This window comes from Filicampus tigris, chromosome 14, assembly GCF_054856515.1.
Source record: "Filicampus tigris isolate MCC_2025a chromosome 14, RoL_Ftig_1.0, whole genome shotgun sequence".
NCBI classification, from domain to species: Eukaryota; Metazoa; Chordata; class Actinopteri; order Syngnathiformes; family Syngnathidae; genus Filicampus; species Filicampus tigris.
Window position 1 is genome coordinate 1,083,711 of NC_141230.1, and position 15,355 is coordinate 1,099,065.

Genomic DNA, 15,355 nt, shown 5'->3' on the forward strand with positions numbered 1-15,355 from the left:
AAAAAACATCGAGGAGATACTTGGAGTCAGAAAAACTCAAATCTGCGGGACTTTTATAAACAAGGAATCGATTCTGGCTCTGTACGATTCCGGCAGTTTGCCCACTCAGAGGAAAATATTTTTGCGGCTCGACAGATGAAGTACAGTGGCATAAATGATTGTGTCCTTTTACATGCACAAGAATCACCAGACATCAGAGATAATCAATGGGACTTGCAATTAGCAACAAAACTGTACAATATGCAAACATTTTCATACAGCAAAGAATGAAGACAACAAAACATCTCAAAATAGACTATTTTTTTCCCAAGTCTGAGAAAGATCAACATTACCGTAATATACAGTACAGTTCACTGTAGTTAAGTACAGTACTGTACTGCATTTGTGTTACAGTATTTTTCTAAACAGTATTTGGACCATGTTTGTTATACTGTACTGTATTTTGTTCATATACCTGTACTATATAGTGCAGATTTTATTACATTTACATTATATTGCTGGTGTTGTTATCTTTTTACACATGTATTCTGTTAGCATATATATATAAATAGATAATTAAGTTTTATCTTGACTTATAGCTTTCTATTTTGGAATAAAGAATCTGTTAACTCTTAATTGTATTGTTTGCTTTGCTTTATCAACAGTCTCCGTCGAAAAGATGATTCAGTTGATTGTTGCTGCGTTAGGAGCCTCTTCTCTCTGGAAAAAAAAGATGAAAATATTTTCCTCAAATGTTTTTATTTGAAGCAACAAACAAACAACTCACATAAAAGCCATTAGAAACATGCCTCGGTTTTTGTTTTTACAGGGAATAATAATAAAAACAATAATAACAGAATAAATAAATAAAAATAATACAAAATGGACAGTCGTAATATTGCAATAATAATTAACAGAGTAATAGCAGTGACCCGCTTGTAAGATTGTAAACACAGAGTGGGAAAATTTAAAGAAAGAAAAAAGAAACAAACAAACAAGATAATAATATTAATAATTAGATAATAATAATAATAAATAAACCGCAATAATACATAAATAAACAAAATAAAAATAAGATAACATTGAACGATAGTAGTAAAAATAAAAATAATGAAAATAATGAATGAAGAATACTAATTAAAATCATAACATTTGAAACTACAAACAATAATCACAACCTTTAACACTTGATCGATATCTATATCGATAGATATCTAAATATATATATTCATTCATTATCCATACCGCTTATCCTCACAATGGTCGCGGGCGTGTTGGAGCCTATCCCAGCTGTCTTTGGGCAGTAGGCGGGGGACACCCCGAATTGGTTGCCAGCCAATCGCAGGGCACACAGAGACAAACATCCGCACTCACAATCACACCTAGGGGCAATTTAGACAGTCCAATCAACTTACCATGTATGTTTTTGGAATGTGGGAGGAAACCGGAGTACCCGGAGGAAACCCATGCAGGCACGGGGAGAACATGCAAACTCCACGCAGGGTGGCCGGAGCCGGGATCGAACCCACGACCTCTGAACTGTGAGGCGGACGTGCTAACCAGTCGCCCACCGTGCCGCCTTAAATATATATATATATATATATATATATATATATATATATATATATCTTCATTTTACATGTACAAAAGTGTTTGCGGCTCTCAGTTTTCTTTTCCATGGAAAATGGGTCGATATGGCTCTTTGAGTGCAAAAGGTTGCCAACCCCTGCTCTAGCCAATGTTTATGGACCCAACCAGGACGATGCTACCTTTTTTCATAGTTTTTCCCCTCGCTTTGTGATGATACAAACATAATGTTGGCTGATGACTTAAATATTATTTTTAACCCTGCAGTAGACCATTCTAATATATTAGGAAAAAAACTCTACGGACATCATATATATATGTATATGTATATGATAGATTATGGTCTTTGCGATAGTTGGAGAGAAAGAAATCCATCACTGTAAGAATACTCATATTTCTCTGCCGTTTATCAGTCTTTCTCCAGAATTTACTTTTTTCTTTTGAGTAACTCACTTACACAACATATCAATGAAAATACAATTCACTGTATTCTAATCGGTGATCATGCACCAATTTCACTATCAACTTGAGCTGCAAACAGCAAAAAAGGGCCCTCGCAGCCCTGGCAATGTTGGGGTACTGGCATGGTGGGACATTGGCACAAAATGAAGTACATTAGATTCAAAGCTACTTTGAAAAATGTGACCTCTATAAAAGCCCAAATATTAGGCAAAATTTGAAAGGATTTTAAAAATGGCTGACTTTTGAGTTTAGAGTAGGTCTTCTGAGATTTTTTGAAGGGCTTGGGCTGCTACATGTGCCTCCAACTTTTGCTAGAGCTTGGGTGACACTTAAAGCCAGGGCTGCTTCGCTAAAAATTTGTATGGAGTGTTGTTGAGACATTTTTTAAAAATCGAACAATAACCTAATAAAATATTGCAGCTGTTGCCAGGCCTGATGTGTTGTGCCAAGTTTCAAGAGTTTTCATGTATGTTTAGACCACGTGTTCCCATTACGTCGATCGCGATCAACCGGTCGATCGCAAAGGCATTGTGGGTAGATCACCAGCCTATCATCCGTCCTCACTACTGTATTGCTGCGTTGGGAACGTTTCTGGCGGTGCGTTTCAATTGGTGTCAATGTAGTTCGCGCGGGCGAGCGCGGTTGCGTATGATGCGTTTGGAGCGGTGGGGAAGCACCGGAAATCCGCCCATTTGCTCACTCGGCCCCACAGCCCCACAGCGTCCTGTTCACTCGGCGGCTTTTTTTTTAACAGTTCTTGAACTTTACCAAGACAGCAATATTGATAGCACAAGCATAGCGTGCAAAAAAGTTGACTTGTGTTATACGCACCGAATGGAGCAAATGGGCGGATTGTTGTTGCTGCAAATCTGCTTGAGGCTGGCCCATCAGCTGCTACTGCCCGCACTATGCGTCCCTGGCAGATTCCATTCAGTGCAAGTCATCAGAGTAAGGTAATTACAAAACTTTTTTGTTGTTGTATTGTGCTATATATAGGTTGATGCAGTCATGCAAGGTACAGCAGCGTATACGGTACATATAAAACTAATTCTCAATATACAGTATTTATAAATGTTGTATTTTCCGGACTATAAGTCGCTCCAGAGTACAAGTCGCACCAGCCATAAAATGCATATTAAAGAAGAAAAAAACATATATAAGTCGCACTGGAGTATCAGTCACATTTTGGGAGGAAATTGTGCGCTTAGTACACATCATTTCCACCGAGCTACGATGGTAAATTTAGCTAACATTCACACATGTAGCATACAAGAAAGTTACAGTAAGATAACTTTAACCTCACCAGAACGGTTGTAGATTGATTAAATAAGTGTTTTATTTTTCCCCGACCATGTAGAATGTTTCCAAGTCTCCAAAAGTATTTATGTATTCGGTCGTAATCAGTGTTGGGGATAACGCGTTACCAAAGTAACACAGTACAGTAATATATTACATTTAAGCAGTAACGATGTAATGTAACTTGCTACTCCGAACTTTTTTGTAATATTATTACAGTTACTGAGACTGATAACGCATTACAAAAATCAGGACTTTAATGTTGACATCAATTAGCAAGCAGGGCAGTTCATAACATCACTTGATTGTAAGCTAACATTTCCAGCAACACTCAAAAAAAAAGTTCTTGTCTCACTTTGACCTTCACGTAACAACGTAAGTGCGTGAGTCAACTCTCTGCCAAGCATTTCAATTGTTCTTACACCATTGACAACAATTAAAAGGGCTGAGAAGTTATTGTTTGTGACAATAATCACTGTCACGGATTCATAAAATAAAATGCAAATCATAGTCACAAAATACAAGCAGGAACAAACCTAAGTAAAACAAAGCGAATAAACTGCAAAAAAATAAGTCACTGTGCCTTTCGGATATGATTTTAATGAACTTAGTGCCATCAATTGCCATATGTAAAACGTAGTGATTCTGATTGGCTGTTCGCAATCAAAATGCAGACAAATGACGTAACGCTACGGCACCATCAATCGGACAAACTACAATAGACGTCATTATTAGAGTCTGATGCGCTCGTTTCTTATTTACGTTTTTTTTCAAATCACCTCGCATCTTTGTCTCCATGTAGTAAAAGAATATGACAACTAACTGAACTTTCAATTATTATGAATAGAAAAAATAATATTGAAAAAGGAAAAAACTTTTAGTCAGATCAGTTTTGACTTGATCAATACATATTTTTGCTTTTATTACACATGCCCTGTCTGTGTGTTTTTATCTATCTATCTATCCATCTGGGGATTGAACTCACAACCTGCTGGTTGGAAAGGACCACTCTACCACTGTGCCATGCCTCCCCCAGTGTGTAAATTAATTTGAGAATAATGATCATTTCACTTGTGGCTTACAGTGATTACTGGACAAAATATCAGTTCCAATATTTATGTTTAAAAAAAATCTTATTGATACAAATATTGATCAAAGGTAGTGATGTCCCACCATACCATAGAGTCGAAACATTTGATATTATAGACCACGCTATATAGTTAAATATGCTCATAAGTTAACTTTACCAGCTAGAGTACAGCAGCAAATTTAGCATTTTCCTTGAAAGGTCTTGAAATCATTATTAAATAAATTAATCCCGATTTTTGAAAAAGTAACTTAAACTTGAGTAACGCATTACTCTACAAATAGAGTAATATTGTAAAGAAACTTGTTACTTTCACATGCAAATAACTAGTAATACGTAATATATTACATTTTGGAAGTAACTTGCCCAACACTGGTCGTAATTATGTCTTCATCTCCTCTGCGCTCGGCTTACGTGTGTGGCTGCATGATGCTATACCCCAGCCAGAGGCAGGCAACTGCCTGTTTTATTCTTGTTCAACCATCGTCTGTAAGTAACTTAGACAATTGTGTGTAATGAGCATGCAACATTTATATACGAGCTGAATTGTGGATGATTGTGTGCATGTTGTTGACTGAACATACTAATCGCTATCGCTAATGCTAATCGTGATCGATAATCGTTACCATGTCTGCATGTTCGTGGTTCATTCTTGTTCAACCATCATCTTAAACTAACTTAGGCAATTGTGTGTAATGATATTTATATACGAGCTGAATGATTGTAGGTTGTTGACAGAGCATACTAATCGCTATCGCTAATTCTAATCATGATCGCTAATCATTAGCATAGGCTCATCTTGCTCATGTCTACAAAAATACATGCGTATGTAATGCATAGATAGATAGTATTTTCTGTTTCTTGTGCAGTTTCACAATATAAACAGGCAACTTCGCTGCTGTGCAGTTTGTTTGTGAATGTTTAGCTGTTTGGATAAGCTGGCTTCCTCGACTAGCAAGGCCTGTTAGTTTGACAAAACATTAGACTTTAACCGTTTGAATTATTCATGCATTTTAATAGCTTTTAGGATGCATCTTATGTTTCTTTATGTGGGTTTCAATAACATGTTGAAATGATAACGAAGTAATTGCCATGGCTTGTTAGTGCTGACTTGTATTTATGATGTTTTGTCTCTCTCTGCAGGCGCTTCAGCGCTAAAGCGCCTGCAGAGAGAGGCAAAACATAAATACAACACTAACAATCCATGACGGTAATAATGTGTTATATACATATATATATATATATATATATATATATATATATATATATATATATATATATATATATATATATATATATATATATATATATATATATATATATATATATATATATATATATATATAATTTTTGGGATTAATTGGTTCTGGAAGAAATTTCTTAAGTAGAAAATAAGATGCGTGTTCCATGTAAACGCCCTAATCCGTTCCAAGCCCCCCAATATTCAGACATAAATGTTTTATACTGCATGAAAACATGTAACAAATACATGTTACAATGATTTTATTGCACAATAAATTTGAGTTGTGCATAATGTAAAAAAACAAAGAATAGAGTAAGGAATAAAAATGATGGTCGTTTACCTTTTAATTGCTGTCCTCATCGCTTTTTGCCCTCTTTGGTTCATGTTCTCTCTCAGAAGTGGTTTTTGCCTGGCATTTTGTAAACAACTGATTTAATAACGTGGCGACTGTTGATACATTACAGTCATATTCTTTGGCGAGATCAACTAAACGCATCCCCCTTTCATACTTTTCTATTATCTCTTGCTTTGTTTGTATGGACAAATAAACGATTTTCTCCTTTTTTTTTTCCTCGCTTCTAATTCACGTAAACTTATCAGAAGACCTCATGGCCCGAGAGGCGAATGACGAGGACGCTGCATCTATCTATCTATTTACCTGTCTATCCACACACATAGAGACATACGGTAGAGGTCCCTCTTAGCCAATGGGATGCCAGGAAGATGCCAGGCTAGCCAATGGCAGAACAGCTATGAGTATGTTGCGTTCAGGAAACTCCGGAGCTGCGAGTACCAACCCATACTGCGAGTATCACCCCATACTTTTACCTTTCGTATCCTGAAATTTCTTTCGTAACTAGAGGCAATATTTTCCTGTTGAGGCATTTCGTAACTTGAAAATTTCGTATGAAGAGATGTTCCTAAGTAGAGGTACCACTGTATTTCCTTTAGCCAGTAGGTGGTGCGACCATTACAATAAAAATAAGTTTGTATATATTTTCAAGGCTAGACTCTCATCAAATGTAAGAAATTTTGAGAAGAAATAACCATGTGTGTGAAGTCACATCATGTGTGTCAAGTAACAACAGTTTTTGTAGTCAAGGTGAAGATAAACTTAAAAGAAAATTCAAAATGGCGGCCTTCCTGTTAGGTTTAGCATACAGTATGGCCCCAAGAGACTTTTTTATAGGCCGTAACCTGTTACATATATGACCAAATTTTTGTAGATCTAGGTTAAACATACAAATGGGGCTGCTTTTTTTTTTTTTTATTCCAGAAGTGAGCCATTTTAAAAAGAAAAAAAAATGCACAATAAAATCATGAAATGTTGATTATTTAGCCAGGCCTGATATGTGTGTAAAGTTTTTATTTATTTATTTTATTTGGGTATGTCCGCTGATAGTGTAGTGGTACACACGCCTGAGTTGTGTGCGGGCAGCGTGGGATCGATTCCCGCTCAGTGACAGTGTCTATGTGTGCCCTGCGACTGGCTGGCGACCAGTTCGGGGTGTAGTCTGCCTTCGCCCATTGACGGCTGGGATAGGCTCCAGCAACTCCCCGCGACCCTATATAGGATAAGCGGTTTGGAAGATGACATGACATGACATTTTATTTGGATAAACCCCTTGAGATGAGCCATCTCATTTTAGAGGGGGTCCATCATACAAAATCAAACATAACAACACAACACATAGAACACATCTCTGCCCACAGTTACCCACCCCTCCCCCACCAATCACATACAAGCATAAAACTCCATACTATATGTCAATCCAAACAAAACTGAGCTGTATGCTAACATAAGTATGAATAAGTAAACAAATCATACATGCACAGACTGTAGCAACCAAACAGAATAGAACATGAATACCTAAATACATATACACCAATCATAAAAAAACAATAAATAAGACAATATAATCAAATCAAAAATGTGCTTGAATTTTGTTGGCTTAGAGACACAGTCCTAAGGGTGCTCGGTTCTCACTTTAGGGACAGGAACAGATGTTGAAATGTATGACTTAAATAAACGAATAGAGTTGGTGGATCTAATATATTCAGGCAAACTATTGCAATCAAATGGGGCTTTATATCTAAAGGCACGTCGTCCTGTTTCCTTCCTTGGTGTAGGGGCATGAAAAAACAGGGATTCAGTATTTCTTAAGTTATACTTTGTATTGTGAGGATGCAAGTACCGTGTTTTTCCGGGCCATAAGCCGCACCGTCATACAAGCCGCACCCACTCCATTTTTTTTAAAAAGAACATTTTGGATAAAAACTTCAATAAGCTGCATCTTTATATAAGCCGCACCTATCTATGTTGAAAACTTTTATATTTACTGCATTTACAGAACGAGTATGAACTGTAAATGTACATGTACCTGAGCAGATTCTTTCCTAACAGTGCCTTTTAACACTGCAGCAATGTTGCTGATTAAAAAAGAAGAGAACCAAGAGAAAATAAACAGTACTCATCTTCATTTCTCTGCCGACTGCCGCACCAGTTTGTCAGCTAATGTCCGCCAGACTTCACCATCTATTGTTCTACTACATTCTACATATGCACCTGACTTGTTTTATGTTAATAAAGTCAGCCAATCTAACACACGACGTGCTAAATCAACAATAGCATTTCACACCGAAACAACAGAACAGACGTAACATCAGCCAATCGCATTCATGTGCACTTCAGGGACCTCTAGGAAAACATAAAATCAAAGCATTACAGCACCTAATGCAATAACCTACTATGGCGCCCTCGCCTGTTGAACTCCTCCACCTGCAGTCACATCCAGTTAATGTGAAATGTATTGTATTGATGTCCGCTGATAGTGTAGTGGTACACACGCCTGAGTTGTGTGCGGGCAGCGTGGGATCGATTCCCGCTCAGTGACAGTGTCTATGTGTGCCCTGCGACTGGCTGGCGACCAGTTCGGGGTGTAGTCTGCCTTCGCCCATTGACGGCTGGGATAGGCTCCAGCAACTCCCCGCGACCCTATATAGGATAAGCGGTTTGGAAGATGACATGTATTGTATTGAATTGTACTGTCATTTCAGTTAGAGCGCCCCGAGCGGTGGAAGAAGTATCCACAGAATAGCCGCACCGGACTATAAGCCACATGGCTCAATATCTAGGAAAAAAGTTGAGCTTATAGTCCAGAAAATACGGTATTGTTTGAAATAATACGGAAAATTGAAGAAATGGCATTTAAAGATAAACTGCAGCCAATGAGAATACCTTCTATATTTTGGTATAAACCATTCAAGCAATTCATACATAATACAGTGGTGTGTTGTATAGGGACACCTAAGGACAAATCTAGCAAGACTATTATAAACAATATTAAGAGAATAAAGATTTGAATCTGAGGTGTTTTGATATACTATGTCTGCATCATCTAAAATTGGAAATAATAATTGTGAAACTATTCTTTTCCTCACCTGAAAGCTAAAACAATTAATTGAACGATAGAGAATTTTCAGGCTGCAATTTAACTTCTGTACAACTGCATCAACATGGGGTTTAAAAGAAAGCTGAGGGTCAAGCAATACGCCCAAATATTTGTATTCTTCAGTTTTCTCAAGGAGAGAGCCATCAAGAAATGTAATTGACAGTGGAAGGGAGTTTGCTCTTAAAGAAAATAGCATACAGTAAGATTTATTCTTATTGAGAACTAAATTGTTTTGGTGGAACCATTTTTGTACTAAATTAAAACCATTTTTGTACTAAATTAAAGTCTTCCTGTAATATGCATGGGTCCATGGATTTGTGAAACGTGTGGTTTGGAACAGTAAATAACGGTATCATCTGCATATAACAGGGTATGACAGTCCAAGCAAATTTTAGGCAAATCATTAATAAAAATAGAGGAGTGGCCCCAAAGAAGAACCCTGAGGTACACCTCTCTCAATAGTTACAAAATCAGACTGACTGCCCTGATAAGAGACACACTGCTGCCTATAATGAAAATATGAATTAAACCAGAGTAATGCATCTCTCGATAGGCCAATAGCATAAAGTTGATCACAGAGGAGATAATGATTAACCATATCAAATGCCTTAGTAAGGTCAATAAATATAGCACCCAAAAACAAACGTTCATCAAATTAAGTAAATATATCATTTGTAAAGTTACAAGAGCTTTTGTGCATGTTTACACCCTCAAAATCAGTGTTGTTTTATACGGCGAATTGCCTCTTGCCATGGTAACAGCTTTTTTTGCGAAAAATCACAAATTTTGTATTTTAACATCAGGAAAATCTAAACCAGGGGTCGGCAACCTTTCACACTCAAAGAGCCATTTCGACCCAATTTCCACGGAAAAGAAAAGCCTGGAAACTGCAAACACTTATTGAGATTAACCTATATATTGAGAAAAACGTCATCTTGTTTGAGTTCCCAGGCACCACTTCATTCAAGTTGTGTCATGTCATGTCATTTTCCAAACCGCTTATCCTATATAGGGTCGCAGGGAGTTGCTGGAGCCTATCCCAGCCGTCAATGGGCGAAGGCAGACTACACCCCGAACTGGTCGCCAGCCAGTCGCAGGGCACACATAGACACTGTCACTGAGCGGGAATCAATCCCACGCTGCCCGCACACAACGCAGGCGTGTGTACCACTACACTATCAGCTCATTCAAGTTATATAATACCTTATTGCACACTCACGTCCACATATTGCTACCTAGAAAATACATTCAATCAGTAATTTGATGCTTGAATTGATTAAAAGAGCATAAAAACCAAGCCGGCAACATCCGAGTACTTCAAAGTCTGCGCTCATCGTGCCCCAGCCTTTGAAACGCCACACCAGCAAACACACCTGCCCAATACAATGCAATACAACAATCTCCATTTTGGCTACAACGCCTTCACAAAACGTCTTTTTCAGGTTTAAAGCCATGAATGATGCAGCAAATAAAACAATGATCCCATTAACCACATCTAAAGTGCATATTAAAATGAAACGGAGACTCACGACAAACATGATGGGGGTCGTCTTGCAATGAAGCATCTCAACGATCCATATTAGACAAGCCAACCTAATCCAGCGAACCATACTATTTTCACTCATTTTCTAAAAAAACCCCCAAAAAACAAAACAAAAAAAAGGCTGCATTCAGCAGATGGAGAACACGTCGTGTTGCACACACCTCTGGCCGTGAAATCGTCCTTTATTTGACTCTTTGCTTTTTTCACGGCTTTAAATTGGCTAGAATTGTCTAAAAATTACAGACGCAGTAAGGACGGACCATGAGAATCGATTATAAATTTAAAAAAAAAAAAAAATTGACCATATTTGGACTTCCAAGATTTTCAGCAGACAGTGAATATGTAATTTTATTTTAATATTTCAGGGTCCCAATAATGATACAATTTACAACTACAATTAAACGAAAAAAACCCACAAATAAAATACTTTCTTCAGATTTTGTGCCGTTTTAGTGACGCTGGGCTTTCTGAGCATGCCGGCCGCCTCCTGGCATGTTGTCAAGGGCTGTCAAATCTTTCGGAAGAAGGTGAATGCTGATCACAGAAATTGCACAATGTCTGAAGAAAGAAGATAAAAACTTTGACTTACGAAGACGCACGTTTTTGAGACACATAACATACTGTAACGAATTGGGTTACCTGTATTGCGGTGAAGTTGTGTTGTTTCCGATGTTCCTGAATGCAATACGCGAGTCGCTGGATGGGAGGGGTGTGCGAGTGAGGAATGAGCGGATGGTGAGACGGACGAAGAGATCAGTGTGTACTTAAGACAAAACTGTTGTTGCACCGTAGTTGGAATAATAAAAAGGCAGCCGTGTTGGAATAATACAAAGGGAGAGAACTAAGCTACGTCTGACATTGTGTCTTTGGGAGACATTACAATACACTTAAATCGGACACATAGAATTTATTTTCCCAAGCCTTGCAGAGCCACAACTTAAGGCTGAAAGAGCCACATGTGGCTCCGGAGCCGCGGGTTGCCAACCCCTGGTCTAGCCGCAGGTTGCCAACCCGTGGTCTAAACACTCTTCTGAGCAAATATGAGGTGGACCTTGTTTACCTGCTCGGAGAAAAACAATAAGATAAGATAAGAATGCCTTTATTGATCCCACAGTGGGGCAATTTTCATTGTTACAGCAGCAAAGATATAGGTCACACAGGGACGGCGGCATAATGTGGCCGTTAATGTATAACATTGACGGCAAACATTTAGGATCAAACCTATGTAAATATACGCAGTAACATGTGTATATACACATGTATATACACACCAACCTACATCTACATAAAAAGTATGAGGAACACTCATTTCGGCCTGTACATAGCACAGAGGAGAAAATACTCAAAGTAAGTGACAGTGCTGTAGTGCTGTAGTGAAATGTAAGGGACAGCATTGGATAAAAATAAAACTAGACTAACAGTAGTGGGGAATGTTGAGTATTGCACGGTATTACAGTAGTGGGGAATATTGGGTATTGCACGATATGAGCTCAGGTGCAGGACTGCACAATTGCACTAATGTCCGCCAGTTTGTAGGGACTACACAATGTTCTTGTTAAAGAGTCTGACAGCAGCAGGCAAGAAGGAACGGCGGAATCTCTCCTTTGCACAGCGAGGGTGTAACAGTCTATCACTGAAGGAGCTGTGGAGAGCTGTTAGGGTGCCCTGGAGGGGGTGGTCCGGGTTGTCCAGCATTGATGACAGCTTGGCCAACATCCTCCTGTCCCCCACCGAGTCCACAGAATCCAGGGAGCAGCCCAGGACAGAGCCGGCCCTCCTGACCAGTTTGTCCAGCCGAGACGCCGCCTGCCCAGGTGACCACTCCCTGGAAGATGACCGATGCAACCACCGAGTCATAAAAGTTCCTGAGGAGTGTCCCCTGAACCCCAAAAGACCTCAGTCTCCTGAGTAGGAAGAGTCTGCTCTGACTCTTCCTATAGAGGGCGTCTGTGTTGTCGCACCAGTCCAGGTTATTGTTCAGATGAACACCCAGGTACTTGTAAGTTGAGACTCTCTCAACATCTGTTCCCCGGATATTCACTGGTGCAGGTGAAGAGTGCTGGCGCCTACCGAAATCCACCACCATTTCTTTGGATTTCCCCGCATTGATCAGGAGGCGGTTCTGCTGGCACCAGTCCACAAAACCCTGAGTAAGTTCTCTGTACTCCCGATCATCTCCGCCTGTGATGAGGCCGACAATCGCAGAGTCGTCAGAGAACTTCTGCAGGTGACAGGTAGGGGTGTTGTAGTTGAAGTCCGAGGTGTAGAGGGTGAACAGGAAGGGAGCCAAGACAGTTCCCTGTGGGGCCCCCGTGCTACAGAGGAGCACGTCAGACACACAGTCCTGTGTCCTCACATACTGTGGCCGGTTTGTGAGGTAGTCCTGGATCCATGTGGTGAGGTGGTGGGCCACCCCGCCCGCTCCAGCTTGTCTCCCAGAAGGGTGGGCTGGATGGTGTTGAAAGCACTGGAGAAATCAAAGAACATGATCCTCACAGTGCTCCCCGCCTTCTCCAGGTGGGAGAGTGAAGTGTGGAGGAGGTAGATGATGGCATCATCCACACTGATGCCAGGCTGATATGCGAACTGGAGTGGGTCCATTGAGGAGCTCACCAGGGGGCGCAGGTGGACAAGGACCAGTCTCTCCAGGGTCTTCATCAGGTGAGACGTCAGCGCCACTGGTCTGAAGCTGTTGAGCTCCTTCGGGTGGGGGGTCTTTGGCACCGGGACCAGGCAGGATGTTTTCCATAGCTGGGGGACCCTGCCCAGCTTCAGGCTCAGGTTGAACATGTGCTGGAAAATTCCACACAGCTGGTCTGCGCAGGATTTGAGGAGCTGGGGGCTGATGCCATCTGGACCCGCTGCCTTCCTCGCCTTCATCTTCTTCAGCTGGTTCCTCACCTGAGATGTTGTGAAGGCCAAGGCTGGGCAGGAGGGAGTGGTGGCTATCTGGTGTAGCTGGGAGCTGGAGACTGTGGAGAAAAGGGGGGAGGGGGTATCACACCCAGCAGGAGGAGTAGGTGGAGGCTGCAGCAGGAGAGACTGAGTGGAGGCAGGCATCTGATCGAACCTATTGAAAAAGAGATTCAGCTCATTTGCCCACTGCAGGTCCCCCCCAGTCCGGGTCTTGGGTTGTCCGTGGCCTGAGATGGTCTTCAGGCCCCTCCAGACTCCCCTGGCGTTATTCTGCAGTAGCTGCTCCTCCATCCTCTTCCTGTAGGACCTTTTCCCCTCTCTGATCCTCCTCCTCAGCTGGCGCTGCACAGTCCTCCGCTCCTCTATGTTGCCTGACGCAAAAGCCCTCCTCTTCTCCTTCAGGAGAGCTTTTATGTCTGGTGTGATCCAGGGTTTGTTGTTGGAGAAACACCTTACTGTCCTGGTGGGTATGGTGTTCTCCATGCAGAAATTTATATAGTCTGTAACAGTGTTCGTTAGACTACTAATGTCTTCCCCGTGAGCATCGCTGAATACTTCCCACACAGTTGTGCTGAAGCAGTCCTTTAAGGCCTCCTCGGCCTCTCCAGACCATCTCTGAACCGTGCGGGTCACAGCTGGCTGCCTGCGGACCAGAAGTTTGTACACAGACTGGAGAGCCACCAGGTTGTGATCAGCTTTGCCCAGCGGGGGGAGGGGCAGTGATGTGTATGCCTCCTTGGTGTTGGCATAGAAAAGGTCCAGTGTTTTATTGTCTCTGGTGTGGCAGGTGACATACTGTGTGAATGAAGGCAGAGAGGAGGAAGGGGAGGCATGATTGAAGTCACCAGAGATGAGTACCAGGGCATTTGGGTGCTGTGTTTGTAGCCTGCTCACTGCTGCAGTCAAGACATCACAGGCTGTGTCGCCGCTGGCAGCTGGTGGGACGTAGACGGTCCCCGCGATCACATGACTAAACTCTCGCGGGATGTAGAATGGCCTCATGCCAACAGCTAGCAGCTTGATATCCCTGCTGCAAAGCTGCTCCTTAATCGTGATGTGCCCAGGATTACACCATCTATCGTTCACGAACACAGCCAGCCCTCCTCCTTTCCTCTTTCCACTCTCCAGCGTCCTGTCCACGCGTATGATTTGGAAGCCGTCCAATTCTACGACCGCGTTCGGCGTTAGCGCTGTTAGCCACGACTCCGTGAATAGCATCAGGCTAGCCTCCCGGAAGTCCCTCTCGTGCCGGGTAAGCGCCGCTAGCTCGTCCATCTTGTAACATTCCCCATGATAACAGACGGGAGGACAGGATGGTATCGTCTCCTCCTTTCCCGGCGTTTAACCCCCGCACGAGATCCCCGTCTCTTCCTCCTCAGCTCACGGGGGATATCGGGTCTCGCCCCGGGAGCCGGCGCATGGTTAGCACGGAGTGCCAACAGCTGATTCCGGCTGTAAACAATGGGGGCTCGGCTCCGAGCCAAGTCGCCGGACACGATCGCGCAAAAATAGCCATCAGCAGCAGCAAGAATACCGCAGTTTGGGTGTCCATTGCTACGCAAGTTACGACTATCAACTATATGAAAAAGGTATGAGGTAGAGTAATATTAAAGAACAAAAACACACGAAAAGGCTCACCGATGAGCCGGAGCGACTGTAGCGGGCTGCCACTCGCGCGGCGCCTGAAACGGAATAAAGGTTAAAACATAGGCATTACTTGAAAAATAAGTTAATAAACGTCTTCAGGCCTTGTGTATTATCACGTGAGAAATATTTTGAATTATTATGTG

At 41.5% G+C, this 15,355-nt stretch overlaps 1 protein-coding gene across 1 annotated transcript in view; it reads right to left on the reverse strand.

The window, feature by feature from the left end:
• Positions 1-419: 419 nt before the first annotated feature.
• tmprss3a (transmembrane serine protease 3a) overlaps positions 420-15,355 on the reverse strand; it is a 256,219-nt gene continuing 241,283 nt past the window's right edge. Inside the window, exon 14 of the mRNA XM_086052254.1 lies at positions 420-699. Within this exon, the coding sequence (XP_085908380.1) occupies positions 664-699 (36 nt within the window). The 3' untranslated portion in view covers positions 420-663. The remainder of the gene's footprint in view (positions 700-15,355) is intronic.